Source organism: Carya illinoinensis, chromosome 6 (assembly GCF_018687715.1).
Source record: "Carya illinoinensis cultivar Pawnee chromosome 6, C.illinoinensisPawnee_v1, whole genome shotgun sequence".
Lineage (NCBI taxonomy): Eukaryota > Viridiplantae > Streptophyta > Magnoliopsida > Fagales > Juglandaceae > Carya > Carya illinoinensis.
This window is the reverse complement of record NC_056757.1, coordinates 36,204,165-36,229,601: the sequence shown is the minus strand read 5'-3', so window position 1 is coordinate 36,229,601 and position 25,437 is coordinate 36,204,165. Positions and strand designations below refer to the sequence as shown.

At 36.8% G+C, this 25,437-nt stretch overlaps 4 protein-coding genes across 4 annotated transcripts; 3 read left to right on the top strand and 1 right to left on the bottom strand.

Annotated features, from left to right (window-relative positions):
• The first annotated feature begins 13 nt into the window (after positions 1 to 13).
• Positions 14 to 4,613, top strand: LOC122312397 (putative pumilio homolog 8, chloroplastic). The gene is made up of 5 exons (XM_043126984.1): positions 14 to 1,471; positions 1,646 to 1,808; positions 2,586 to 2,749; positions 3,213 to 3,480; positions 3,907 to 4,613. Exons 1-5 carry the CDS (start codon positions 372 to 374, stop codon positions 4,018 to 4,020), a joined length of 1,809 nt encoding a protein of 602 aa, XP_042982918.1. The 5' UTR covers positions 14 to 371; the 3' UTR covers positions 4,021 to 4,613.
• Positions 4,614 to 10,226: 5,613 nt separating this feature from the next.
• Positions 10,227 to 13,388, top strand: LOC122312396. Its single transcript, XM_043126983.1, has 3 exons — positions 10,227 to 10,956; positions 11,668 to 12,015; positions 12,097 to 13,388. Exons 1-3 carry the CDS (start codon positions 10,492 to 10,494, stop codon positions 12,718 to 12,720), a joined length of 1,437 nt encoding a protein of 478 aa, XP_042982917.1. The 5' UTR covers positions 10,227 to 10,491; the 3' UTR covers positions 12,721 to 13,388.
• A 4,265-nt stretch (positions 13,389 to 17,653) lies between these two features.
• On the bottom strand, positions 17,654 to 19,282 carry LOC122312395 (classical arabinogalactan protein 9-like). Its single transcript, XM_043126982.1, has 2 exons — positions 18,576 to 19,282; positions 17,654 to 18,020 (listed from the first exon to the last, which is right to left on the bottom strand). Exons 1-2 carry the CDS (start codon positions 19,140 to 19,142, stop codon positions 17,937 to 17,939), a joined length of 651 nt encoding a protein of 216 aa, XP_042982916.1. The 5' UTR covers positions 19,143 to 19,282; the 3' UTR covers positions 17,654 to 17,936.
• Positions 19,283 to 23,150: 3,868 nt separating this feature from the next.
• On the top strand, positions 23,151 to 25,273 carry LOC122312394 (zinc finger CCCH domain-containing protein 44). The gene is made up of 2 exons (XM_043126981.1): positions 23,151 to 23,552; positions 24,877 to 25,273. The coding sequence occupies exons 1-2, from the start codon at positions 23,238 to 23,240 to the stop codon at positions 24,994 to 24,996; spliced, it is 435 nt and encodes a 144-aa protein (XP_042982915.1). The 5' UTR covers positions 23,151 to 23,237; the 3' UTR covers positions 24,997 to 25,273.
• Positions 25,274 to 25,437: the final 164 nt, after the last annotated feature.

The window sequence follows — 25,437 nt, the reverse complement described above, 5'->3', positions numbered from 1 at the left end:
ACCATAAGAGAAGAAAGAGGTAAGACATGAGAAAACTTCGCCGAAATTCCCGCTACTCTTCCCTCCTCCCCTACTCTATCTGACAACAATCTTTTTAGGAGTTCTACTCTGTCATAGCTACCGAACTTACTCTCAAAATCCCAAGTATCTTCATCCACAAGCCATTCAAACATTTGCTTCCAACCTTCCCCTTTTCGTTTTTAATTTAATTACCAACACGTCCCTAAACCCATTATTTATAACTCTACAAACGCATTAATGCTCTACGGCCTTAACATTAACCATTCTCTCTTCCATGATCTCTCTCCCTAATTAAGTTTTTTTATTTTCCTTCTCTTTCTCTCTACTCTCTCTCAAGTCTCAACTCTCCGATGCGTTACACTACAGAGCGGGAGGAGAAAGAAGAGGACCTCCGATGGCGATTGTTCTTTCTTCAGGACTTTGTTTTCCCCTCTTCTACTTCACGGGAAAGCCCCGCCCACTCTGACCCTTCTCTTCCTGGAAATAACTTTTACGAGAACCAAAACCCTAGAGTTCAAACCCGCCCCACCTCCCAAAATCAAAATTATCCCACTCAAAACTTTTCTTGTGGAAGCCCGGCCACCACGGGCGCTGGGAACGTTTATTTCCAAGACTCTATTTCTGATTATCGTTTCGATATGCTTTTCCCTCAACGAGATACTCTTTCTTGTGATATGAGTCCGGCTCATGCAAGTTTTGGATCATCGGAGACTGGGACGGAACTAAACCCTGGTCTTGACCAGACCACTCATGAACAAGGCCTTGAAACTTTACTGAGTCGGCTCAATCTATCAAATCTACCTCCTCCGTCTCAATTTCTGTCTCCACCAGCTTGTCTAGAAGATGCCTGGTCCGGTGTTGATTCTATGCGAGGGAATATTAATTCTTATGACTCTATAAACAGTGGGCTTGCTCCTCCAACGTATGCGCAAGAACGTAACTGGCTGAATATGGGACCAACGGGTTATTGTACAAGGTCCCGTGGAGTACCATTATCGAGCTATAACATTAGCAACGAGTTCGATTGGCAATGCGGAAGGCAATCATCTTTAGGGACAATGAATTATGATTATCCTTTTAGGTCTTCTTCTAGTCCTAATGGGATTCGATTAGATTCCAAATTCCAAACTCGGGAAACGTTCGGTAATGGTCTGAGCTCCGACGATTGGATTTCATTTCAGCCGTCGCAACGGCCTCCAACTTCCCACTTACTGAAAGAATTGAACCGCCAACAACTGATTTTGGAGTCCGAACGTCGACGGGGTCACCCTTTGTCGCAGAGGTTTGAGGAGTGGAAGGATCATTTGCACACGTTAATGGTTCACCCAGATTACCACTATGAAGTTCAGAAGCGTTTCGAACAAAGCAATGAACAACAACTGACTGAAATTCTTATATCTTTGATCAAGGATTCACAAAAGCTAGCGCGCACTTGCAATGACAACAATGGGTATGACTGTATTTCTAGTTAATTTTTGGCGGAATTATTATATAAAAATTATGCGTTTATTTTTTTATTTTTGGGTAAAAGTATGATGGCATATAGGTAGTTTCAATATAATATAATTAGCCAACTACAAGGAATTTCTTCTCGGGATTTATATTTTCTTATTCATTTGTGCAGAAGTCGGTCAGTGCAGAAGTTGCTGAGCCATCTCAAAACTCCGGTGCAAATATTCTTTGCAATATCAGCTCTAAGGGAAATTACACTTACCTTGGCCAAGAGCCCGAGCGGTCAGTTTGTAATTAAGAAGTGCTTGCAACTTTTCTCCGCCAAAGCTAATGAGGTAATTAAATAAATGCGTGCGTATTATATATATATATATATATGCCTTTATAAGGAACATCATCTAATTGCCTTTACCCAATGCTGCGGTTTTGCTAGCTGAAGTTATCTAAGTGACTACTAAAAACATTTAATGAAGTATATTAATTATTGTTTAGGCCCTTGCATGGATTTCTTTCAAGAGCTGAATTAATGGCTATCATGTAATAATTCAGCAGCTAGCTCTTGAGTCTTTTCTCCTTTGAGATAATAATTTACTGGGTATTATGCCACAAGGGGGATGCATGCACGCATGTATCTTATCCTGCAAAAAGAAACTGTTGCTAGTTCATTTACTTAATAATTAATATATATCACTAGTACTCTTCTCTTCCTATTAATGGAAGTATGATTTCAATATCTCGTGCGCGCTAATAAATGCATACGCGCCCACGCACATACTTAAACACACCATTTTAATGGAAACTCTTTAACAATATTAATGTGAAAGAGCCAATACTTTGCACTGAAATTGAGATATAATGGAAGTGGTAGCTAGAACGTATATAGGATTTCTAATATGAGTGAACATTTTAGTGCGTGGCCTTTCTCACACATAAGAAGCAGCTTTTTCATGACTAGTTAATACCAATTTTTAGCTTCGATCAATGCTTTTAGAATAAGCTTTTTTCTGTTTATATATCATCTATGTATGCATGTATTCTCCCTTAAAATATTTTGTTTTCTGGGTACCATGACTTGGGCTTCCAGTGTAAATCCTTTTTCCTTCTGTTTGCAGGATATTCTGAATGAGATCGCAGAGAACTGTATTGAGATTGCGACAGACAAAGTTGGGTGTTGTATAATGCAAGATTGTATCGGTACTGCTGATGAAGAAACTGGGGAACGTCTTGTGAATACAATCGTAGCATATGCACCATTCCTTTCACAGCATTCTTATGGGTTAGTCGATCCCGATCTCCACACATTTCTTTGTGTTCACCTCTTGAATATTAATAAGAACCTGATGGGCCCACTTAGTCCGCCTTGGGGCCATCAGAACCATATTGCATGCTTCCTTTATACTAAACTGCCTGGCAATATTACGTACAATCAGTACCTTAGGTGAAATTTGACCATGTTTTGGGAGTCTTTTTGCGAGAAGAAGTGCGCTAGCTAGCTGGAGAAAATCAATAGAACATGCGAAATTCCGTTAACTCGTTTTTTCATCGAGGTCGTTTTATACAGCTCTAACGCGGCCATCATATTATAACTGCATGCCGGCTTTCAAACTTTCAAGAGGGTTTTATTAGTCTTTAAAGTCAGATGCTCGTTTGTTCTTCAGTACCTCGTACCTATTCGTACGTGCCTACTCGATCAAAAACGTTCTAGTACTAACGTTACTAATCAGTTCTTTTCATTTCAGGAACTTTGTTGTGCAGTACATATTATCTCGGGGGAGGCCGGAAGTTGCAGAAGAATTACTGGCAAAGCTTAAAGGAAGGTTTCTTATGCTCTCGCTGGACAAGCATGGCAGCCATGTGGTGGAAAATTTCTTGCGAACATATGATGAAGAAAAATTTTCTTCTAGGATTATTGAGGAGCTTATTTCTGGTGATCCAGAACGTTCCTTGATTCTTTTTCAGGATCAGTGGGGTAATTATGTTGCTCAGACCGCCAAGAAGGTAGCTAAGGTTAGCCGATCCATCCCATATATTCACTTTTCTGTTTTTTCTCCCCTCAAATTCTAATTAGCTGGCACTCGTTAACAGCACAATTGTGTCGTGATCATGACGCAGTCGTACATCCGATCAGCGTAGTTACGTGAAGGTTTAGCCAGTTCAATGCCAACATTAAATAAAAATTATAAATATGTAAACTGATTCTTAGATGATCTACTTAATAAGTCATGTTTAATAAGGAACCATGAACTGAAATTAACCTTAGTTTTTCGTAGAAACCTACCCAGCCAATGGATGTCATGTACTGCATGCTGTTGACTGCCTATTTTACACCTTCTTGAGTGCCGTAGTCTTTGCCTGGTATTTTTGCATCCCTATGGATCGAGCTCTGACTTTTTATTTTCCTGATCTTCTGTTCTTCGTATTCAATGAGTGCAGGGACACACCCGCGAAGTTCTTATGTCACTCATTAATTCTTACAAGCCATTTTTGGAAAACCATCCTCATGGTAAATGTGTGCTGGGCCCAGCCAGTGGCCGCAAGAAGAAGTAGTACCGTAGGGTACAATCATCATCCACGCTGTGAAGCTGGCATCATTTGTTGTCGAATTTTGCATTTTCCCCTCCATCTTAGGACTTAATTATTTGTTGTTTTTGGCCTGGCCGGGTATATATGGCTCTGGCTGTGTTTTTTTGTTGTCAGTTCTCAATTAGGTTGTCGGTTTGTTTTGATCTTTGGGTCAAATTTTGAGGCCGCAGGAGATCTAATCTGATCATCTGAGGGCGTGCTTTTTTGTTGTCATGTGTTGCATTTCTCTCGATCTAGTGTTATTTGTTGTTGTCGGGTATGTTGGGGTGGCTGAGTTCATCGTGTCTGTTCTAATTAGGATTTCGGTTTGTTTGGAGCTCTGCTTTATGTTGGAAGTTTGAGTCGCCGGAGAAAATGCATGAATATACATGCTCTGATGATGAACTACTGATCATCATGGCGTGTTTGAAGGTATTATTCTTTCTCTGCACAAGCCATAATTGAGTTGGATTGCAAAGAAAATAATGTCCTTTGAGTTATCATGTATTCTCCGGGACCGGGCTTCTAGCTAGCAAGCTACTTGTTGCTTATTGTTATTAATATATTTATTTGTTTAAGAGGCTTCAGTTGTACTTAGAAATCATGGTTTATCGATCTCGATGCATGGTACGACGTCGTGTATATATTTTACTACGTACATTCCTATGCATATATATCACGTACGTAATTCGTTGTCCATGTTTTCCTTCCAAATTAGCTTGCAAGCTTCATTCAAGACGATTTAATAATACTAAATACAGTTATAAATTGTCTAAGCATTACACATTATTTTTTAAAAATAACACTATAAATATTATTTCTCTTTATTATAACACTTAATTTTTTTGAAAAAAAAAATAAAAAGTAAAAATATATAAATTTATATATATATATGTATATGTATATGACAGTTCTATATTAATTTCGTAATCAATGTCTCAATCTTTTTTTCCTTACCGTAATCTACACATTTATCTGGATTTGGGGGAGAGGCATTTATTTTATATTTTATTTTGTTTTTGGGGGTTTAAAACCTTTTCTATCTGCTGGTCTTAAGATAGAATGGACTTCAAGCCCAGAATAGGGGCCCGGACAAGTCCACTGAACTGTTGAGCCATACTGTATCCAAACCTTAAAGCCCATTTTTTATTGAATGCACAGATTTTATAATCTTAATCATAGCTTTAATAAGCTTATCGATCTTTCTAAATATTTTTCTAGTTTCTTGTAGATTTCTTGAACGTCGATCTTATTTTCTTTTGTTACCCTTTAATATCAAAATTGATTTTTAGGTTAAATTTTATAAGAGAATATCTATCTAGAAACCTTATTTTTTACATATCTAACACACTGTTGACGTTAAAAAAACTAATTTTATGTGCAACAAAACTAATTTTATGATATAATTAGTTAAAAAAACTCAAATCATTTCTAATCACCAATTAATGAAAACTAAAACCTTTGGGATGGTGGATTAAACATATGTAATATAGAAACAATGGTCTCGAGTTTGGAGTCTGCTCGATTCATGTTACATACATGAGTTGTAACCTGGCCTGGAGCAGGGAAAAGAGTTAAAAGGTTATACCATTGATCTCTATATATAATTAATGTCTGATTGACGACTTTAGAAACTAATGACATGGCTGGGTAATGCTTCTTTAGTATCTTGTCGTCCCCAGATTTAAAGCTGAGAGACCCCCGCCCAGCCCCAACGTGAAAAAAGCTGATCAGCATATATCTCCCACTACTGATATCTTTCTCTGTCTAAAAACAAACGGACTGATCTTCATCTGTTCTGTTCAACAAAAAAGTAGCAATATTGCTGGGCTCACGACTACTGCTCATGCACCGTCAAAGATGGGTTCATGATGGCCAAGCTTTTCCACCGAGCAGCTCTCTATCTCTCTGAATCGTTCATTACAAAAGTCTTGTATATTTTGCTAGATGATCAGTGGTAGTACTACTGCACGTGCTTTGGAACGTAAAGAGGAAGCTTGTTGGTCATGAGACAAAAGAGGCCATTATGGTCTGGGTAGGACCCAAATGCATGGAAGGGTCCAATGTTAGCTACCCACCTACCTTTATATTGCTTACTTATTATGCTTAATTACCCAAATCTGAAACGCATCAGAACTCGAATGTGTTCCCTCGGCCTGTTCCGGTCAGAAAAAGAAATAAAAGTATGCAACAAACTGAAAGCATGCAACATTATTTTATTTATGTTGACAGTTGAATAACATAGTGTCAAGAAATCACACCAAGTTTGAAAATCGTGGCTGCGGATGTCTTACTTTAGTTAGCAATACCCAATAGGAGATAAAAAAAAAAAAACACGTTGGCATGATACTTTTAGTCTTTACCCACGTCCGTTCGTTCTGATTATTAATTATATATAGGAGTTTTAGGTTATCCGTATTAATTGACAGGCCGTATGGATAGTTGAAGATCATATTATATAAATATAAACCGCATGTTACAATATATTAATTAAAGGGTAGAAATTAAGTCATGTATTTATGCTGAAACATAAATTCTTTTAAGTTCAGTTATCTTCAACCCAAAGTTCTATACCTAAAAGAAAATTAGAAATCTTTTTTTTTTTCAACAGAAAATAATTTATCACTTTATATTATGAAGCCATCCACATCACTTGTAAAAGAATAATACTATATATCATATTTTCATCTCACTATATAAAATATGATATATTTATCACTACTAGATGATCTTTTATTACATCTAACATAATAGAATAAAAATGAGATGATAGTGTAATGTTCATTATTTTTCTTTATAAAATAATAAAATTTGATTTGTAAAATTTATATTTTAAATCAAATTATGTCACGTATAGTTGAAGACTAGTAGATTAATTAATGAATCAGAAGCAATAGACGTTAGTACAAACCAAACATACACGAATCTTTCGCCAAATATTAATACACTAGGTAGGTAGCTAGCTAGTTTAATTACTACATGATGGCTAGATGTGTATGCATGTATGCAGTATTTAATAATCATATTTGGCACCTGTTCTTATTAAATCCTGCAAGTTACAGCTCAGGAAAAAAGAAAGATATTGCATGTCAGGTTACAGCTTGTTCTAATTAATACAGATAAATAACATCCTTAATTCAGCCTTTTTTAAGGTAAACGTGTAAGGTTGGACCAAGATTGGCAAGGAATTGATCATCATGTGTACTATGCCTTTGTCTCTACGGAACAATAATTTTGCCCACTATAATTAAATTATTAAGTCCATTTTGAACGTACGTGAATTTATTTATTTATTTATTTATTTATTTATTTTTATTTTATTGGTTTGATGATCAAATCGAAAAATATGTCATGATAATATTGACCGTGAGATCATGATGATATGCAGATTATCTAGCTATATATATAATTCGGCCTATCAAGTGTGGCCATTGGATCAGTTATGATTTAGTACATGTAATTCCATTAAGGGCCTTCTCTTAGATATTGTCTTTGATTATATATATATATATATATATAATGTGGAATATTAGTGGAAAGCATATGGTGGTTGGATGGAAGATGATCATGCAGGATGTTGACCATTTTGAAGTTTTAAGATATGTTTGCTTGGATGATGGGACTCTTAAGGGACAGAATTATAAATTTGAAAACTAAACGTACCTACATCGTAGCTACTAGCAATCGCAGACTAGCTACTTCATCGATGTCAATCACATGCACATAGACTCCAATAGATACAATATATATATATATATATATATAGCTAAAGTTAACTTGTTATATATCGTGAAGATTTGGTGATATAATTAAGATGCATCATTTTGATTTATTTAAATAATTTTTTTAAAAGAAAAATTGTCACTATTCATTCATAAAAAAAATGTATATATATAATTAGATAAATTCCAAAATATCTTCGTATTCAACATGATATTATAAATTAAAATCATATATTTAAAATTTTACCAATACATTATTTCTTGAATCACATGAGTCTATACGTGGATTAATTGTCCATGACTTTAATTAAAGACTTGAGAATGGTCAGATAGATATTAATTCTTAAAGGGATTTATATCCACCTGAACAAAAAGCCTCCAATGAAAGCATGGATGCATGGTCAAAGCTACAGAATGGGCATGAATTAGCTGGGCATCATGATCTCAATTTGATCTAGGATATATAATATAACAGTAATACTATATATAATTTTAGAATATCTAAATCATGCATATTTGTTTAAATAAAAGTGAGGTTTATAATTAAAAAATAATTTTTTTATATTAATATTAAATTTATCTATTTTTTAAAATAAATATATAATATTTACGCATCTTAAAACTATAAATTTCATTTATCATAATATAAAGCAAGACAAAGACCATATCCTTTATTAACAAACAACCCCAATTTAGCTCATGATTCATATCTTAGGTTGAATCCACCTTCTAAGTTTCTAACTTGATAATTCCTATCTCCTAAACTTAAACCGCAAATACATACTGGATTTATGAAATTTGGTATATTCTTATGACGATCCGACTTAATAATAATTCGTTTTAATTTTTTGTGAAGTTTCAGCGAGGCTTGGCCATGTTCGTGCCAACTTGGGTCGATGGAAATTTTTTTAACCATATTTGTGACTTGAGAAACATCATACAGAAAATTTAAATATATATATATATATATGTGGGAGATAAGAAATTTATTTGAAGAGATAGACGGGGTGAGAAGTGTGGGCCGGAGTTTAAACTAGTTGATTGAAAGTTTATCAAATCCAGGCTAGCTGTAAGCACAATAGAAACAAAAAGTTGTGAAAACGCGTTTGTGTTAGCCCCAAAACGCGTATAATTTTTTAAAGGTCTTTTCTACGATTGTATGTGTACGTAGTTAATTCATTACCTTAAAAAGCCAGCCTATGACGAGAGCGATGACACTTTTGTTAGTCTTATCGCTTTCGAGGAAAATTAAAAATACATACAAACAAACGGAGAATCAATCAAATTAATGCATCCAAGATCGTCACCTTTTTTTCTTATGAGGACCCCTCCCACTTTCTATTCCCATTTAACACCCACAGCTCACGCCATCCAATTTGTCCGTCCTTTTCGTCGCCTTCTTTCGAACTATATAATATATTAATAACAATTCAATGTGCACCAAATCTTATTTGTCAAGATACTTCAACGTATAAACTACTATTTGATAATAAATAAATAAAACCATTTTTTTATTAATTAAATAATAAAAAAATCACTTAAATTTCATTAATTTATTTATTTTTAAATAATTATTAAAAATCTTAATGGGGTGGCAAACCTCCTTAGAGTGGTGGTCCGGCCAAGCCAAGAGGTGGAGATGCTCCTCCTAATGAGCGGTTGGATAATTTCTAATTTTAATAAAAGTTTTCTGGAAATTAGAACTAATAATATCTCATCCTTTTATTATTATTATTATTTTTTTTATAAAGGCAGAAAGCTATTAATGTGATCATAGGTAAAACTTATTGTGCCTGGCAGTTAGGAGTTTGTTTTACTATCTCCGACGTTTAGATTCAGAGATTCCTGAAGGACGAAAAAGCTTTTTTTGAAAATGTCGTTATCATATATACATTACACATTAATATATAATTTATTTATTTTATTTAAATATACATATTTACATTAATATACATCCAATGACTGCAAAACGTCGTTTTCCTCCGATCACAAAAATCTCGAGGGTTTTCGATGAGTCCCTTGCTTTTCTTTTCTTTTTTACTTCAATTTTTTTTTTTTTAACTTTTCCCACGATATCAATAAAATATCTACAGTAATTTATGTATAAAAATAAAATATTTATTTTTGTAATTTGTTTTATTGATTTGATGAATATATATATGTTATAAGTTTTATTACGTATAAATAAAATTATGTATTAATTTACATATTAATATTAATTATTTTATATTTAAAATTTAAATTAATTTTATTTTTAATAAAATTTATTTTTTAATTAATCACGTTAAATTAATATACATATTAATATATAATTATATTTACAATTATATTTTTCATGGGTCATTCCTTCCCTCTGCCTCTCCCACGTAGCGAAGTCACCAGGCGCGCTCTCTCTCTCTCTCTCTCTACAAACCACTTTGTTTATAACTTTATATCCCTAGAATCATATATATCGTAGGCGGACCACGTCCCACACAGTACAACCTTTTTGTAAAACTCACAGTCACTGTCTTCGAGCTTTTCTCTCACTAACCAGCTTCCCAGCACACTCTCCTGCTCACTGAACTCTCTCTCTCTCTCTCTCTCTCTCTCTCTCTCTCTCTATGAAGGTCTCGCCTACGCTGCTTTCGCTCACAAGCCCGCCTTACTCTATCCTCTAGCCAGCCAAACAACTGGCTTTTAGTTTTCACTATTTCTTTTCGTAAGGGGGAGGGTTGGGGGAGTACATTCTAGAATGGAAAGAAAGCAGGGGTTCTTCTCCGCCCTCAAAGAAGAGATTGTGCGGGGCCTCTCGCCTTCTCGTTCTCGGGCGAACAGCCCTGCCCGAACCAGGTCGCCCATTATTTCGGGTCTTCTCCGGAGAAAGAAGGGCAGCCAGCACCAATACCACTTGGCGCATCCGGAGCAGTTGATCGCGAGATCCGGCAGTCTGAGACCTCTCGGAGAGGCATTGGCGCCTCTCATGGAGGGTCCGGACCCTGACGGAGGGGAAATCGGTGATTCGAAAAGGAGCGGGTCGAGTCTCGGCCAGTGGATGAAAGGACAGCTAACGAGGACTCCTTCGGTGACGTCTTCCATGGCCGCTTACAAGAGTTCTGATCTGAGGTTGTTGCTTGGTGTGATGGGTGCTCCTCTCGCCCCCTTGCACGTTAGCACCACTGACCCTCTGCCTCACCTTAGCATCAAGGACACCCCCATTGTAACTCTCTCTCTCTCTCTCTCGCCCGCACAGACATATACACGCTCATTTGATAGATTCTTATGAAAAAAAAAAAAGTCGGTTATTTTTGGCCTTTCAGAAATAGCTCCTTATCAACGCAAAAAGTGAAGCATATAGTGCATTTCAGAGACGGTTTTTTTTTTTTTTTTGTTATTATTTATATTTTGATCGCTCGTGGCGGTAAGTTCGCATCAGAGTTGGGGTGGTTCCGCTCGGGGAAATGGGATATGAGTGATTCTTAGTCAATATTTTTGGATTTTTTTTTCCGAAGTTGAGATTTTGTTTTAGCCTCTTCGGTGGAAAAAGAAAAAACGCATAATTATTTACTTTCGTTTTCGTTTTAAGCTCCCGATTGTTTTATCAGAATTCAGAAGACAGTAAAACACAATGACTTACAAAAAATCTTAATTTAGAATTATTCTAGAATGAAATTGGCACGATTCTTTCTGCTTCTTTATTAAAGTAGAATAAAAATTTAAAACACACTATAGTTTGCATTTTAGACTTTTTGGTGTTTATATTATTTTCCACAGCAGTGGTCTCTGAACATCTCTTCAAGTATGGAGGGTTGATGTGATTAATTTGATCACTTTTGTCTTTCCTCTCTGTTTGTTTACTAAAAATTACTGTAAATTTAGTGAAGAAAAGCACTCTTAAGATTTTCGTGTTCTATGACTGGTGTTATTGTAGGAGACTTCGTCTGCCCAGTACATATTGCAGCAATACACAGCGGCTTCTGGTGGGCAGAAGCTGCAGAACTCTATTAAAAATGCGTATGCAATGGGAAAGGTCCGGATGGTAGCTGCGGAGTTTGAAACTGCCACTAAGGTCATGAAGAACCGGAATGCCTCAAGATGTGCTGAGTCGGGTGGGTTTGTGCTTTGGCAGATGAATCCAGATATGTGGTACGTGGAGCTCGCAGTTGGGGGCAGCAAGGTTCATGCTGGCTGCAATGGCAAGCTTGTTTGGAGGCATACCCCCTGGCTTGGTGCCCACACTGCCAAAGGGCCTGTGAGGCCTCTGCGACGTGCACTTCAGGTAAAAATTATGAGGCTTTTTGTACAAGTTTATTATAGGGTCAGGGCCATTTTTACATGTGGTTTCCTTTTAATATTTCAGGGACTCGATCCCAGAAGTACTGCTAGTATGTTTGCAGATGCAAGATGCATAGGGGAGAAGAAGATTAACGGTGAGGATTGCTTCATCCTCAAGCATTGTGCCAACCCTCAGACACTGAAGGCCAGGAGCGAAGGCCCAGCTGAGATAATTAGGCATGTCTTGTTTGGCTACTTCAGCCAGAAGACTGGGCTTCTTGTTCACTTGGAGGATTCACATCTGACCCGCATCCAATCTATTGGCGGCGATGCAGTTTACTGGGAAACCACAATCAATTCTTTCCTTGACGATTACAGGCCTGTTGAGGGGATCATGATTGCCCACTCTGGGCATTCTGTGGTGACCCTCTTTAGGTTTGGTGAGATAGCAATGAGCCATACCAAAACAAGGATGGAAGAAGCTTGGACAATTGAAGAGGTTGCATTTAATGTTCCAGGCCTGTCAGTGGACTGCTTCATTCCCCCTGCAGACTTGAGGTCGGGATCCATCAGTGAGACGTGTGAACTGCCACAGGATGAAAGGGGAAAAGGAGCAATTGCACTAGCAGTGCATCGAGCCAAAGTTGCAGCATTAGAGAAAGAACATGAGAGCTCAGGTGAGAACATGAGTTGGAAGATGGAAGCCTAACTAATGGTAGGATCAAATTAGGGCAATTGTTTATACTAGCAGCGGGCTTTAATTGACTAACGCTTTTAAAGTTACAAAGTAGGGGTTCAGTTAGGTTTTTTGGAAGTTGGTTCATGCCTCTATGAATCTGTAAATAGAGCATAATCATTCACAGGTTTCACTGGGGCCTGTTTGGATCTTTATACTCAGTGCAGAATCCAACTATGGAGTTGGAGCTCGTTTTTCCATATAGGGATAGAGCAAGTGGAGGTTACTTTTTAATTTGCCTTCAGTGCATGAAGATGGTGAAGCTCTAGCATGTTACAGCCACTAGCCTCTTATAATTCTACTAATTTTTTGAATCTAATGAATTCGGTGGTGGCAGTAGTAAGGAAACTGCTACCAACCAACATGGGTTTGCTGATGCCTAGTTTGTTAATTCTACCATTTATATGTGTGCTAATCTTTATGTGGTTGTTTGATGGATACAAAGTTGTATCTTGGTTTGGGAAGGAGGATTTGGTAAAAGGAATGAAACTCAATTTCCTTTTTTAGCTGCTGTAAACCAACATGTATCGGATATGGATTTCTGGTTGTATCATGCCATTTTGTCTCTTCATAAGGAAAATGTAAACGAAAACATCCTGCCCCGCAGTTATTGAATACTCATGAATATGTATTGATCATCATTGTTCCTTCACCTATTTATCTTGAAGAAGTACATTTAACCTTCTCTAATGCTTGAACATCTTCTGTTGTATCGCACTGTGAAGGCCTACAATATTGGCTTGCCAGAAAAAGAACCTCAAATGTTGAATCTTTCATTTTCACTTTTTATTTTTAACGTTTTTTTTCGCTTTTTTGACTTTTGTTCAACTTTTTCCTAATATCCATCTGTGGAGTCTCCTTGAATTACGATATCGTGAAAGATGAGGTTATTCTGTAGTGCTCCATTTCCTTGAATTACGATATCGTGAAAGATGAGGTTATTCTGTAGTGCTCCATTTCTGAGATGTATACATATATTCTCTATCTCCATGTTTAGAAGTTGGGTAGCTGTCTTTGGACCTTTCCGGCTTTCCCTTCATCTCTCTCCCAGGTGGGGTGAGAACTGAGAAATTGAGAAGGCATCTTGGTGGGGTCTCTACTACTTTTTAGTATAATTACTTTTTGAACTCCTCTGATCACTGGACCCAATGCCATCCGTATAAACTAATGCGGGGGGTTAGGTTGGAAATGGATTTTGAATATTGAGGCCAAGGCCAAGGGTTTGCATGTGATATATGATTACAGCTAGGCACGGGGTTAAAATTTTAAAAAGCCCCTCGACGTCAAGATTCAATCCCCCATGTGATTTCCTCGGCTTCTTTTCCCTCCCGTCTCTTAGCTGCTTTATTTTTCTCTTGAGATCTAGTTGCCTTTACAAGGCATTAACTTTCGATTCTTTATCCCACTTCGGCCTGGTAATTTACTTTTTTATTCGTTGAAGTTTCGCTTTTGGGGGAATGTTACGCACCATGATGATGTTCCCGAGTGGTCAATATCACAGACTGCTGAGGGCCCTTAACTTTATTTTTTGGTGGGTGGAGCTGAGAGGCCTTAAGGGAATTGTTTTATTTATTTATTTATTTATTTTTGTAATATTGTTTGAAAAACTTAAAACTCTATTAAACTCATCTTATATAAAAGAAATTCGCATTGATGAATAGAGGTAAAAGGAGAAAAAATATTATTTTTAAAATGATATTGTCATAATTTTAAAATTTTTTTAAACAAAATTATATGGGATTGAATGAGCCGTCTCTATTTAAGAACTGTAAGTAGATTGATTGTCTTACATAATTAACACACTCTTTTGAAAGGAAGCTCGAATGATCACTGTATGATCCTTTTAATTGTCTTCCATGATCGCATCCGCCAAAATATTAGCATAAAATCTTTCATCTCTCAACTATTACAAGTCATTATTAAGAAGTCCTTAGCTAACTCATTGATGCCACACCTATCCAACAAACTTTTTATTGCAACACACAATAATTCATAAGTCCGTTGCTGTGATTAGCTGGGAGGATCTAAACCTGAAGATTAGGCTTAGAGAATTATTGTTTTCGTGGACAAGATTTGTATTTCAGCCAGTGTCCTAAAACTATGTTCAGATTAGACAATTGAACCATCAAAACTTGAACCTCCTTGACCACCTGGCTGAAGTTGTCGAACCCCAAAATGACTTCAAACCATGTCCTGGCTAACCTCTGTCCAGCTTCCAGTCCTTTTAAAAAATAAAATTGCAGTGAACTCCACTTGTGGGCAACTTAGCAGAGTCAAAAAGAAAACCCACTAACTGAATTTCGAAAATTTGAGTTGTAGAATGGTGTTTGACTGCCTTGGAAGTTGGGCTCTATTGGGTTGGATGGAAATTAGGAGGAAACAAACACCTTTGTGCATCCGTATATTTAAAAACGTATTGTTCAGTTCATGATAAGCTCATCGTCTAAGAAAGCAAGCCATGAAGTTTGTGCGTGCTTGCAGTAAATGATCTCTCTTAAACACTAATGATCTTGTTTTTCCAACAGTTTAGACCCTTCGTGAGCAAATAATTGAAGATGATATCCATTCGAGAGTAACAATTGTTTTTTTTGAGAAATTTCTCAAAGAATCCGAAACTTGACAAAGAAGTGCACGTGGTGAAGGGCCTACTTTCCTTCTCCTTTCCTGGGTTGACAACCTTTCAGAAAACTACGTGCCCACAAATTTATTGGAAAGAGATATCTCATTTTCCTTCTCTCCTTCCATTTAGGGTTTCGATTTCCTCTGCTTTACCTGTTTTCCTCATTTCTGAACATTCACACAAGGGTCCGCGAGCTGCGGATAAGGAAGTCAGGATTTAATTCTCATCCTGCTCGGGACTCGGATGTACTGACCCACTTAAATTAACTTCAGTTCATGGACAAAGATAAGTAGCCTTAATCGTGTAAATATAAAATCACCCATAATTTTACATAAAATGAATTTTTTTCATATATTTTATTCTGCAAATTCAGCAGGGTTTTAGGAGGTGTTGGTCATTTGGTTGACATGTTGAGCATTTCAAAAAGAAGTATATTTAAGGTAAGCAACAAAGTTGGAACTCATAACTAAGAAAATATGCTCATACTAAAAAATAAAAAATAAAAAGAAAAAATATTAGAGCATTGTCGACAAAGGGTGATTTTCAGAAATGTAATTTATTGCAGTGAGTAGCTAGCTAAAGCATGGACATTGGATGCACATTTATGGCAGTTTGCCTCTGCCATAGAACTGAAATAAGAATTTATGATACTTTACTAGGACCATACCCTGCGAGGGAGAGTATCCCAGTCCAATTAACTCTGTTTGTATGGGTGTGCGCATGCGATCTTTTGCATATTTGTTTGTGCGACCCATGACCGACCAATTCTGATAATTAAATCCCATATCTATACATCAAATACATATTTTCATGCTAACTTATGTGCTTCTACGCGATTATCATCGTACTCTTATGTCACACTTGGCAAATAAACAATCGTGATTGATGGATGTTGAAGGATTGGAACAATGGCGGGCGGCTGGGTACAAGAGCTTACGGGACAATGAGATGAAATGAGATAATTTATGAATAGTAGTGAAGTAGTTTGTAAATAGTAAAGAAATTATTTGAATTGAGATTTTTTATAGGATTTTAGAAAATGAGAAAGAGAAGTTGAATAAAATTATCATAAAATTAAAATAGTGTTATACTACAATTTTTGTTTTGGAATTTAAAAAATTTGAATTGATTTTTTTATTTTATATGGAAGTTTAAAAAAATTATAATGATCAGATGAAAAAGCTGAATATTTGAAATTAAAAAGTATGTGTATGTAGTGTTTTGATATTGAGATAGTATGAGATGAGATAAGATGATATTAGAGACTTTTGCTATCCAAACCGGACCTAAATATTAAGAACAATGCTACATACAGTTGTGGAATTACAAACACCGCGCAATCACTTTGAAAAAGAATGGGGTCTACGATTAAAAAGTTAATTTTTTTTTTATGTGGGTCCTATATTAATTTATTTTTTTTAAAGTGACTGCACGCCACTTACACAATCATAACTGTAAATATCATTTCTCAAATATTAATTGGTGCCATTTTGAATTAGATTGAGAATGGATTGCAAGTACCACGTAGCCAATAACAAAGATATAAAAATTCTAGGTTGCCCAATGTGAGTCTTATGGGCCTAGCAAAGGGCCTTCGAGGGGTCCAGTGAACAACTGGCCCCAAATATACTGGGCTGTGCAAAACGAGAATGCATGGGTTTAAAAGGCCCACATTCACAATACTCATAATTCATTTGAATTTATAAAGAAGATGTAATGTTACGGGCCAGAAAATAGATACTTTTGACTTTGGAGAGAGTAGCAAAAGCATGCCCCGGAACATGGTCGATCCATTGATCACAAAGGCAAGCAGGAGCTACCTTTTGCACTCCAACAAACACACGGCGCAATATTTTGCTGATATTTGTTACTAGCAACTGATGGGCGGGTGCTACCAGCTGTTACTGCTACAAAAATCGCTTTGCCGAAGCAACAGACCAAAAATGATTCCCTATTCAAGACTGATTTCCTAAGATTTTAAAGTGGATAGCTCTAACATCCGCCAAGCTTAAGATGTATGTATATATAGCCATTAATGTCGGAACAGTGAGATCGAATGGAGGTTTAACTAATGGGCAATTTTGAGTTGAGGGCCTTGAGGATGCCTATTGTGCCGATACGTGACCCTTAAATCACAATTCGTTCCACTAATTATACCATATTTTGCTTTGCGACGGACTGGCTAGCGTATTTCCCAGCCATTCCATGCATGTGTTTAATTTCTATGGACAACAAAGAGACCGGGGTCTGAAAGAGATGGGCCAGGGAGAAAATGCTTACCAAGAATAAAGAGACAATACTAATGTATTCAAAGTGAACAGGCAAATACAAAAAAATAAAAATAAGTAGTACTCCCTCAATAACCAATACAGAAAACTCCCCTCAATAATCTCCCAAAAGAATTCAATCAAATGTAACGTATATAGTCCCAAATACAAGTACCAAGTTCCATAATCTGGTGAGGCTACAATGATATATGGCCGGTAAATATATAAATATATATATAGAGAGAGGCGAAAGTGATCGATAATGCGGATATGAGGAAGAGAAGCCTGAGAGGTGGGTCGATCTAAAGCACCGACCAGAGGAGAGCCCACCCAAAGATCAAACTTCCTACCACCTTCTGAACGGATGATATCTTCTCAACTCCACTCTGCAATGCACCAAATTAAGCTTTTTAATCGATAGGATATATAGAATATCACTAACAGAAGAATGAAAACATTTCAGCACATGAGAGGCTGGCCAGCCCTGACTCCGTGCTGTTTGAAATTTTTTTTATTTACTGATTTATTTATTGATACACAAAATATTATTTACACTGAAAACTTATCACTTTAATCAGAATTAAAAGATTATATATTTATATTCTGAAAAATTATTTAGAGCAAGAATGAACAATGAAATCATAATTCTTTTTTACTCTGTCCTTTAGGTTAAGGTCTTATAGACAGTGAAATCGATACACTTCATGCTTCTTCCGTAAGTATATAAACATGTTATGTTTTGTTACTCGATACAAGTGTGCAACCCAAAATGGGTGCCCACAAAAAGCTGGTTTTGATTGATTGGATTTTCTGATATATATGTCGTTTACTAGAACACTCATAACTGCTACTTTTGGAGGCCACTGACCAGTATACTATCACCGAGGTGCATTTCATCAGAGTGCAAACTGAGAAAAATAGTGAAAGAAACGGAAACTTACGCCGTTGATCTGGGCTGGTGCGGGAGAGCTAGCTGCCTTGCTGGGCCCTGGAGCTGCCGTCGGCGTAACGGACAGACTCGGCGCCAAGGGAGAAAGAGCAGGAGCTTTCACCTTGTCCTTGCTCGGTGCGAGAGCCGGAGCCGTGGTGGGAACCATAGGGGGAGCTGCGAATGGAGCTGGTGGAGGAGTGGCAGGGGGTGGAGTGGCTGGAGGAGGGATTGCCGGTGGAGGAGATGCTGGAGGTGGACTGGCCGGTGGAGGAGATGCTGGAGGTGGACTGGCCGGGGGAGGAGATGCTGGAGGTGGACTGGCTGGGGGAGGAGTCACCGGAGGAGGAGAGCTTACCAGGGGAGTTGACGCTGGAGGGGGAGTGCTGACCGGAGGTGGACTTGACGGCGGAGGCGTGGTGACGGCCGGAGGTGGTGTGGTTGTGGTGGGTGGTGGAGTAACTGCAGGAGGACTCGTCTGCGTCGGTGGGGCGGGAGTCGTAGCCGGAGATTGACCCCTAACGCCGGCGATCACAATGCAGGCAAAACCAAAGAAGAGAATTGCCTTCCGACTCATCATTTCTCTGATTATGCGTACCACTCCCTGCTTAACTGCGTGCAGATGCAGTACCGGCAGTAGTACTGCAGTGTAACTGTAAGAGCAAGTGAAAAGTTTTACAAAGGTGTGCAGGGAACGTTGTGTGTGAATATGAGATTGAGAGGGAAACTGGTAGGGGATTAAATAGGCGCCATGCAAAGGCAAAGGTTAGGGGCTTAGAGCCACTCGGATCTCTACACGTAAGAAGGGAAGGTCGGGACTCGTCCGTCCACGTAGGCTGATCGTCCCTACCAAACGTATCCGATTGTGGCCCCCATATAATGCATCTGATGGGAGATTGCGGGTCGAGGTGCCACGTTGCATCGTCTTTTTTATGGTATCCATATTTTATGGGACTTTTTAACCTTGTCAGTTACGGGTGAAAAAACACGACAGGTTATTTAACACAAAAAGAGGGGAAGTAAGAGGAGAAAGAATAAACAAACATGACAGGTGATGCCGTGGGACCATTCATGTGTTGTTGGAAGGTTGAAATCAAATCATACTAGGTTCAACTCATTATTTACATCACCATGCTGCCTTTGGCACGAATTGTTCCTCGTTTTATTTTCTGTGTGCTTTTTCTTAAAAATAAAAAATAAAATATATATAATCATTTTTTCATTTCACATACTGAAATTGGAATGCTTTATTTTATTGAGATAATGAGTTTAATTTTTTTAAGTTAAGATGTATTTAGTTTTTTAGGTTAAAATATATTAAGTTGAAATGAGTTTATTTATTTATTTTTTATGAGAAGTTAAAAAAGTAGTTAATTTTATCAATAATTGATTTGAAATGAATTTAATTTAATTCAACAACCAAATATAACACGGTAGGTTGCTGGATGGAAGTAGCCATTTCGGATTTAATGTAGATAAATTATGGTTACGTTTTGTGGTTGAGGTATACTAAATGTCTCCTTGTTTTGGTGACCTTGGCATTAAGTGTGAGTTGAGGAGCATTAGGAACTTTGCAACACTTCGGATTAAGGTTGTCACCGAAGAAGCTGGTCCGTCCGTTTTGATTGTTATGACAATTATAGGGTTGGTGGGCAAAACAATCTTGATAGGGCTCACAAATATGACCTTAATTTTTGGAATAGGGTGAAACTCAATTCTTAGTTTCTGCATGCTTCCATCGTGATTATGCATTTTTATTATTTGCCCTTAGATAATACCACGCTCAATGATATATTATTATAGAGTAATATTACATATAGTTTTAAGATATGTAAGTCCTACGTATTATTATTTTTTTCTAAAAAAAATAGGGTCCACTATTTACAAAATAATTTTTTCAAGTAAGTCTCATATTTATTTATTTTTTTCAAAAAAAGTAACGCGAGATTTACACATTTTAAAATTATAAATATCATTTCTCTTTACTATAACAAAGTCTTCACATTTAAATCAACAGCCTCTTGTTTTATTTTGGTGGGAAGTTGTTGTTAGTTTGTTAGGCTTCACCTTGAGCCTGTGTTTGGTTGGTTGAATTATCTCAATCAATTTCAAATCAATTATTAATAAGGTTTATTAATTTTCCAACTTTACATGAAAAAATATATTTAAACTCATTTAAACCTATTTTATATATTTATACACATATTTTAACATATTTATATTTAAACACATCTTAATAAAATCTATAAAATACTATTATTTACTGATCAATTATATCACCTCTAACATCAAATGCTACCTTAATTTTAAGGTACTTATGCTTAACAGAAGTTTCAAGACAATTTTTAGGATAATACCCATATAAAAATAGCCGTTGTATTTCCGTAGTTATTGTTTAATAATACTCAATTGGGAACAATGATCAAGCATTTCCACATATCATATATCATATTTATTTTAATTTTTTTTATTTATAATAAATATGTAATGTATAAATAATAAATAGAACAATTTAATTAGTTTAATATGAGTAAAATAAAATAAAAATTAATTTTAAAATATATAAAATATAATGTATGAAGATTTGCATGGTATGCAACTAGAGTTTTGCGAAGTATAAATAAAGTCGCATACTAATATGTATATTAATATTAATTTTTTTATATTTAAAATTTAAATTAATATTATTTTTTAATTAATTATAATTATTATATTATATTAATGCCCAATTATATTTCTAATTAGATTTTTCCAAGTAAGCAATAGCAGCTGTGATCTGTACACCAAGCATCGGATTAACGCAGCCGTCAAACTGAGATAGGATGATGCAGCACGGCCAAAAATTAAAAAAATTGAAAAACAAAAACAAAAAGGTGTGGGCCTTATGAGCTGTCACGCACGCCGTAATAAGTGCCTTTAATGGAATTATTGGAACATTAAAGTTATCTATAAATAAATAAATAAAAATAAAATAAAATAAAACTCAACTGAAAAGTCTGAAACGAAAATTCTATCTCTATTTTTACAAGAGATGATATGATTACTTTTGAAACACAAAAATTAATTTTATTAAAAACAATTAACATTTTAAAAAAATTTTAGAGACCAGAAAGCATATAATTTTATATTAATTTAAAAAAAAAAATATTGTGATGGATGATCTCCACGGTGCATGCAGCTCCCCAAGAGTGAACTAAAAAATCTGAAGTAAAGCTGTGTGTCGTACCATAATGTTATTGAGAACAGATAAATTTTAGGTGGGTCCCGGAGCCCAAATCAACGTAGAGAAGAAGCAATGAATAGGGACCCATTTTGGGTTAACGGTCCTGTCGATAATATGCATGATGTTTACTGGTTAGCCTCTTCGTGTTGGCCCATTGATTTCGAATGCTCACAATGACCTCCAGTACGTTACCCCTACCTCTCCCCCCACTAATTGAGCTGACTTTACCTCGTTTCAAATTTTCAATTCACAACGCACAAAAAGCGTTTTACAGAATTTTATCGAATCGAATACAATAGCCGTGTTAAAGCAGATCCTTAACGGGTCAGGGTCAATCACCAGGCCAACTACTCTAACATGATGGCTTATCATTATATCAGTAACGCATTTCTTCTTCTGGTATGTTCCACTCGTTAATTTGAGATAGATGAAAACAAAACAATTTGCATTTGAGACCCTTAAATTTAAATAGATTATATAAAAATAAATTTACAAATTGACGTAATTTTATATAATACGTTAGATCTACTTTATAATAAAATTAATTTTATAATCTAACGTATCACGTCAAACCACATTAATTTATAGATTCTTCAACAAATATATCAAACAGTGAATATTGTGAGATCTATTTCATATATTCATTATGCTCCCCCATTTGAGGCTCTAAGCAAATGTCACACTTTCTATCTATCACTTAAAATCATTTTTATTTTAAAAAATAAGAATTTAAATATTGGCTAGTAATTCATCTTATCATAGTCGGATAAATATATAGGAATTTTTAATATTAAACCGACTCTTTTTCAGTTCATCCAATCTAATTGGGAGTGGCTGAAAAGTTATATAAAAGCTGAAACAAGTAGTTGCACGGATTCGTTAATTAATACAACTCCCAAGGAAACATGGCCAGCCTCCATTATAGGGAAAGGAAGAGTACATATTGATATAGTTCCTACTTCCTTCCACTCACTTTTCCTTGAAGATTGGATTGACCTCTCTAATATGGGCCACCCTAGTTCCTTATTTAAAATTTATTACACCATGCTAGAAAAGTGAAGGGGAATGAAATCTTGGCCCAAAACGTTTGGAAGAATTACGGTCCATTTAACCTGGATCTGGGCCTCACACTGGATCTTTAGAACTGAGTTGCTCTCTTTTACGTTCTTTTCTTCTTTTCACCTATAACAAGGAATTCCCAATAAACAAACATCGGCCCACAATAGAAGGGGCATGACTCCCAGCATAAATTGCAATTGCTAAATTATTGGGCGACAGCCCAAAGAAAAGAATAATCTGACCCAAAAGATTGGTTATTTTCGTAATTATGTTGATCAGGAAAAGCTAAGAGTGAGAAGTGTCGGGCGGGCTCAGAATCGTCTCGTCACGTTTGTCTCACTCTCGCTCGCTCACTTCCAGACTTCCAGTCTATCTCTTCACGGAGCAAACGGCATGGCGACCTCTCTTGGCCTTGGGCTCTTCTCTACATCTCTCTCCAGCAAGACGGCGTCTCTGACTGCCAAATCCTCGTGGTCATCCTCCTCTCCAATCCTCCATCCTCACCAGGTTCCTGCTAACCTGCGCATGGTGCGCACGGTGACCTCCGCCACCGTTTCCAACGAAGCGCCCGGAAAGCGTGCACCCAGAGGCATCATGAAGCCACGACGTGTCTCGCCCGAGATGCAAGACCTCGTTGGGGTCCCCGAGATTTCTCGCACCCAGGCTCTCAAGCGGATTTGGGCCCATATTAAGGAACACAATCTTCAGGTTTAATCAGAAATTTTATATTTTTCCCTTTTAATTCCTCCATCATTGGAAGCAGTTGTTACTTTTGGACCCCTTCTTGCCGGTTTGAAATGGCTTTCGTTTGTTGCGGTTTTAGATGGGGTTTACATTTGGATAAGGCTTTCCTGGTGCGAATGAAATGTGTGTTAAGTTGTTCCCTTTGTGCCTCATGTTGGTTGCTGTTTTCTTAAAAAGCTTTTTGCATTTAAAATGTTCGGACTTAATGCGGTTTTACATGGGATTTTATCTTTGGATAAGGTTCTGCCATGAGAAGAAGTCTGGATAGTGGTCGGTGGTGGTGGTGCTGAAGTAATCTGATCTGTACATATCTAGATTTCTTCTTTTGGGGTTTTAGATGGGTCTATGCATTTGGATAAGGCTTTGCTGACGCGAGTGAAACATGTGTGCCATGTTTGTGGTTGTGCCTCAAGTTGGTTAGCATGCTTTTTCTGAATCCGTTATGTGCGTTTGATTTGTGTTTTGGTTTTCCTTCTATTTTGTTTTCTTTGTTCTTTCGATGGGTCTCCTTTCTTGGATTGCTTCTCTTGGCGTAAATTAAATTAGGCTTTGATGCTGCTCTGACTTGGGTTTTTGTTGGGGCTATTCATGGTTGTATAAGTTATATATTGGAGATGGAAGGTGGGGTAAGTTTTTAATCTGGTGCTTTTTTCCTTCTTTTAAACTAACGCTTGAGTTTTGAAACCATTTTATGTGTTTGGTTTGGGTTCGGGATTTGAGTTTCAGACTGGTTTCAAGTATCTGTGTAAGGCCGTAATAGTACATAAAAGATATGGATGTAAGTGAATCTCTGTTGCTACTATTTTAGTTTGGTTCTCCCAATCTTTTATATGGGTGTAACAGCTTGTTTGAGGCTGGTTTTGGTATTAGATGTGCATTTTTTAGCATCTCACTTATAGCGAGTACTTCTGTAGTTGTGTGGCAAAGGTCTGAACCCTCTCCCTGATAGGCTGTTTGAGGCTGGTTTAAAATGTTTTGTAATCCTTGCCATCAGTCTACAAGGATGTACATTAGCTTATACATACAAATAATTTTCATGGCTTTGAAGGCTTGTTCTTCACATCTGAGCTGTCAGTAATGACTTCGGCAAAATAAATTAGTTGAAGACGTACTGCTGTCAATGTTCCAACAGATTCCTCTCTGGTGATGAGTTCACTAATACCGTGTTTAAAATTTCTCTGTTTTTTTAATCACTGTGGATTGCTAACATGAAATGTCATCTGTGCTATGTCTATGTTACGTCACTGTAATTCGTTGCTGACTTGGTCATTTATTTTTATTCTTTTAGGATCCCGAAAACAAGAGGATCATAATTTGCGATGAGAAGCTGAAGAAGATATTTGGAGGGAAAGAGCGGATTGGGTTTCTCGAGATTGCAGGGTTGATTAGTCCTCACTTTCTCAAGTGAAACCAAGCATTCAAGAGGAACAAAGTTGGTCTTTAGTGAAAGTGTTATGATATGAAGCTTATCGTTTGCGCTTGATGGATGTGTTTAGGTCGATGATACGCCACTCTTTGCAACTTCGGTAGTGTTTTCAGTCTTGAGAGTATTTCAGGAGCTTTTAGTTCCAAGCTCTAGATACGTAGGCTTGTACTGCAATGTGGACTGTGAGGCAAGTTTTCGTTTTGTTCCACATCTTTAATCTTTGGTGGAATTATATATAAATGAAATGGATTTTGGTAAATGTTCCCGTGTTATATGCCTTTGTGTTTGTGTGCGCCTTATGTAAAACTTGTTGCGCCTGCTGATTCTATTCTGGCCCTCCTGGAATTCTTGAGACTTCCCCCAACGCCCAAACACATTTGCTTCTTACTCCTGGAATTTGGAACTGTAACATTGAGCAATATG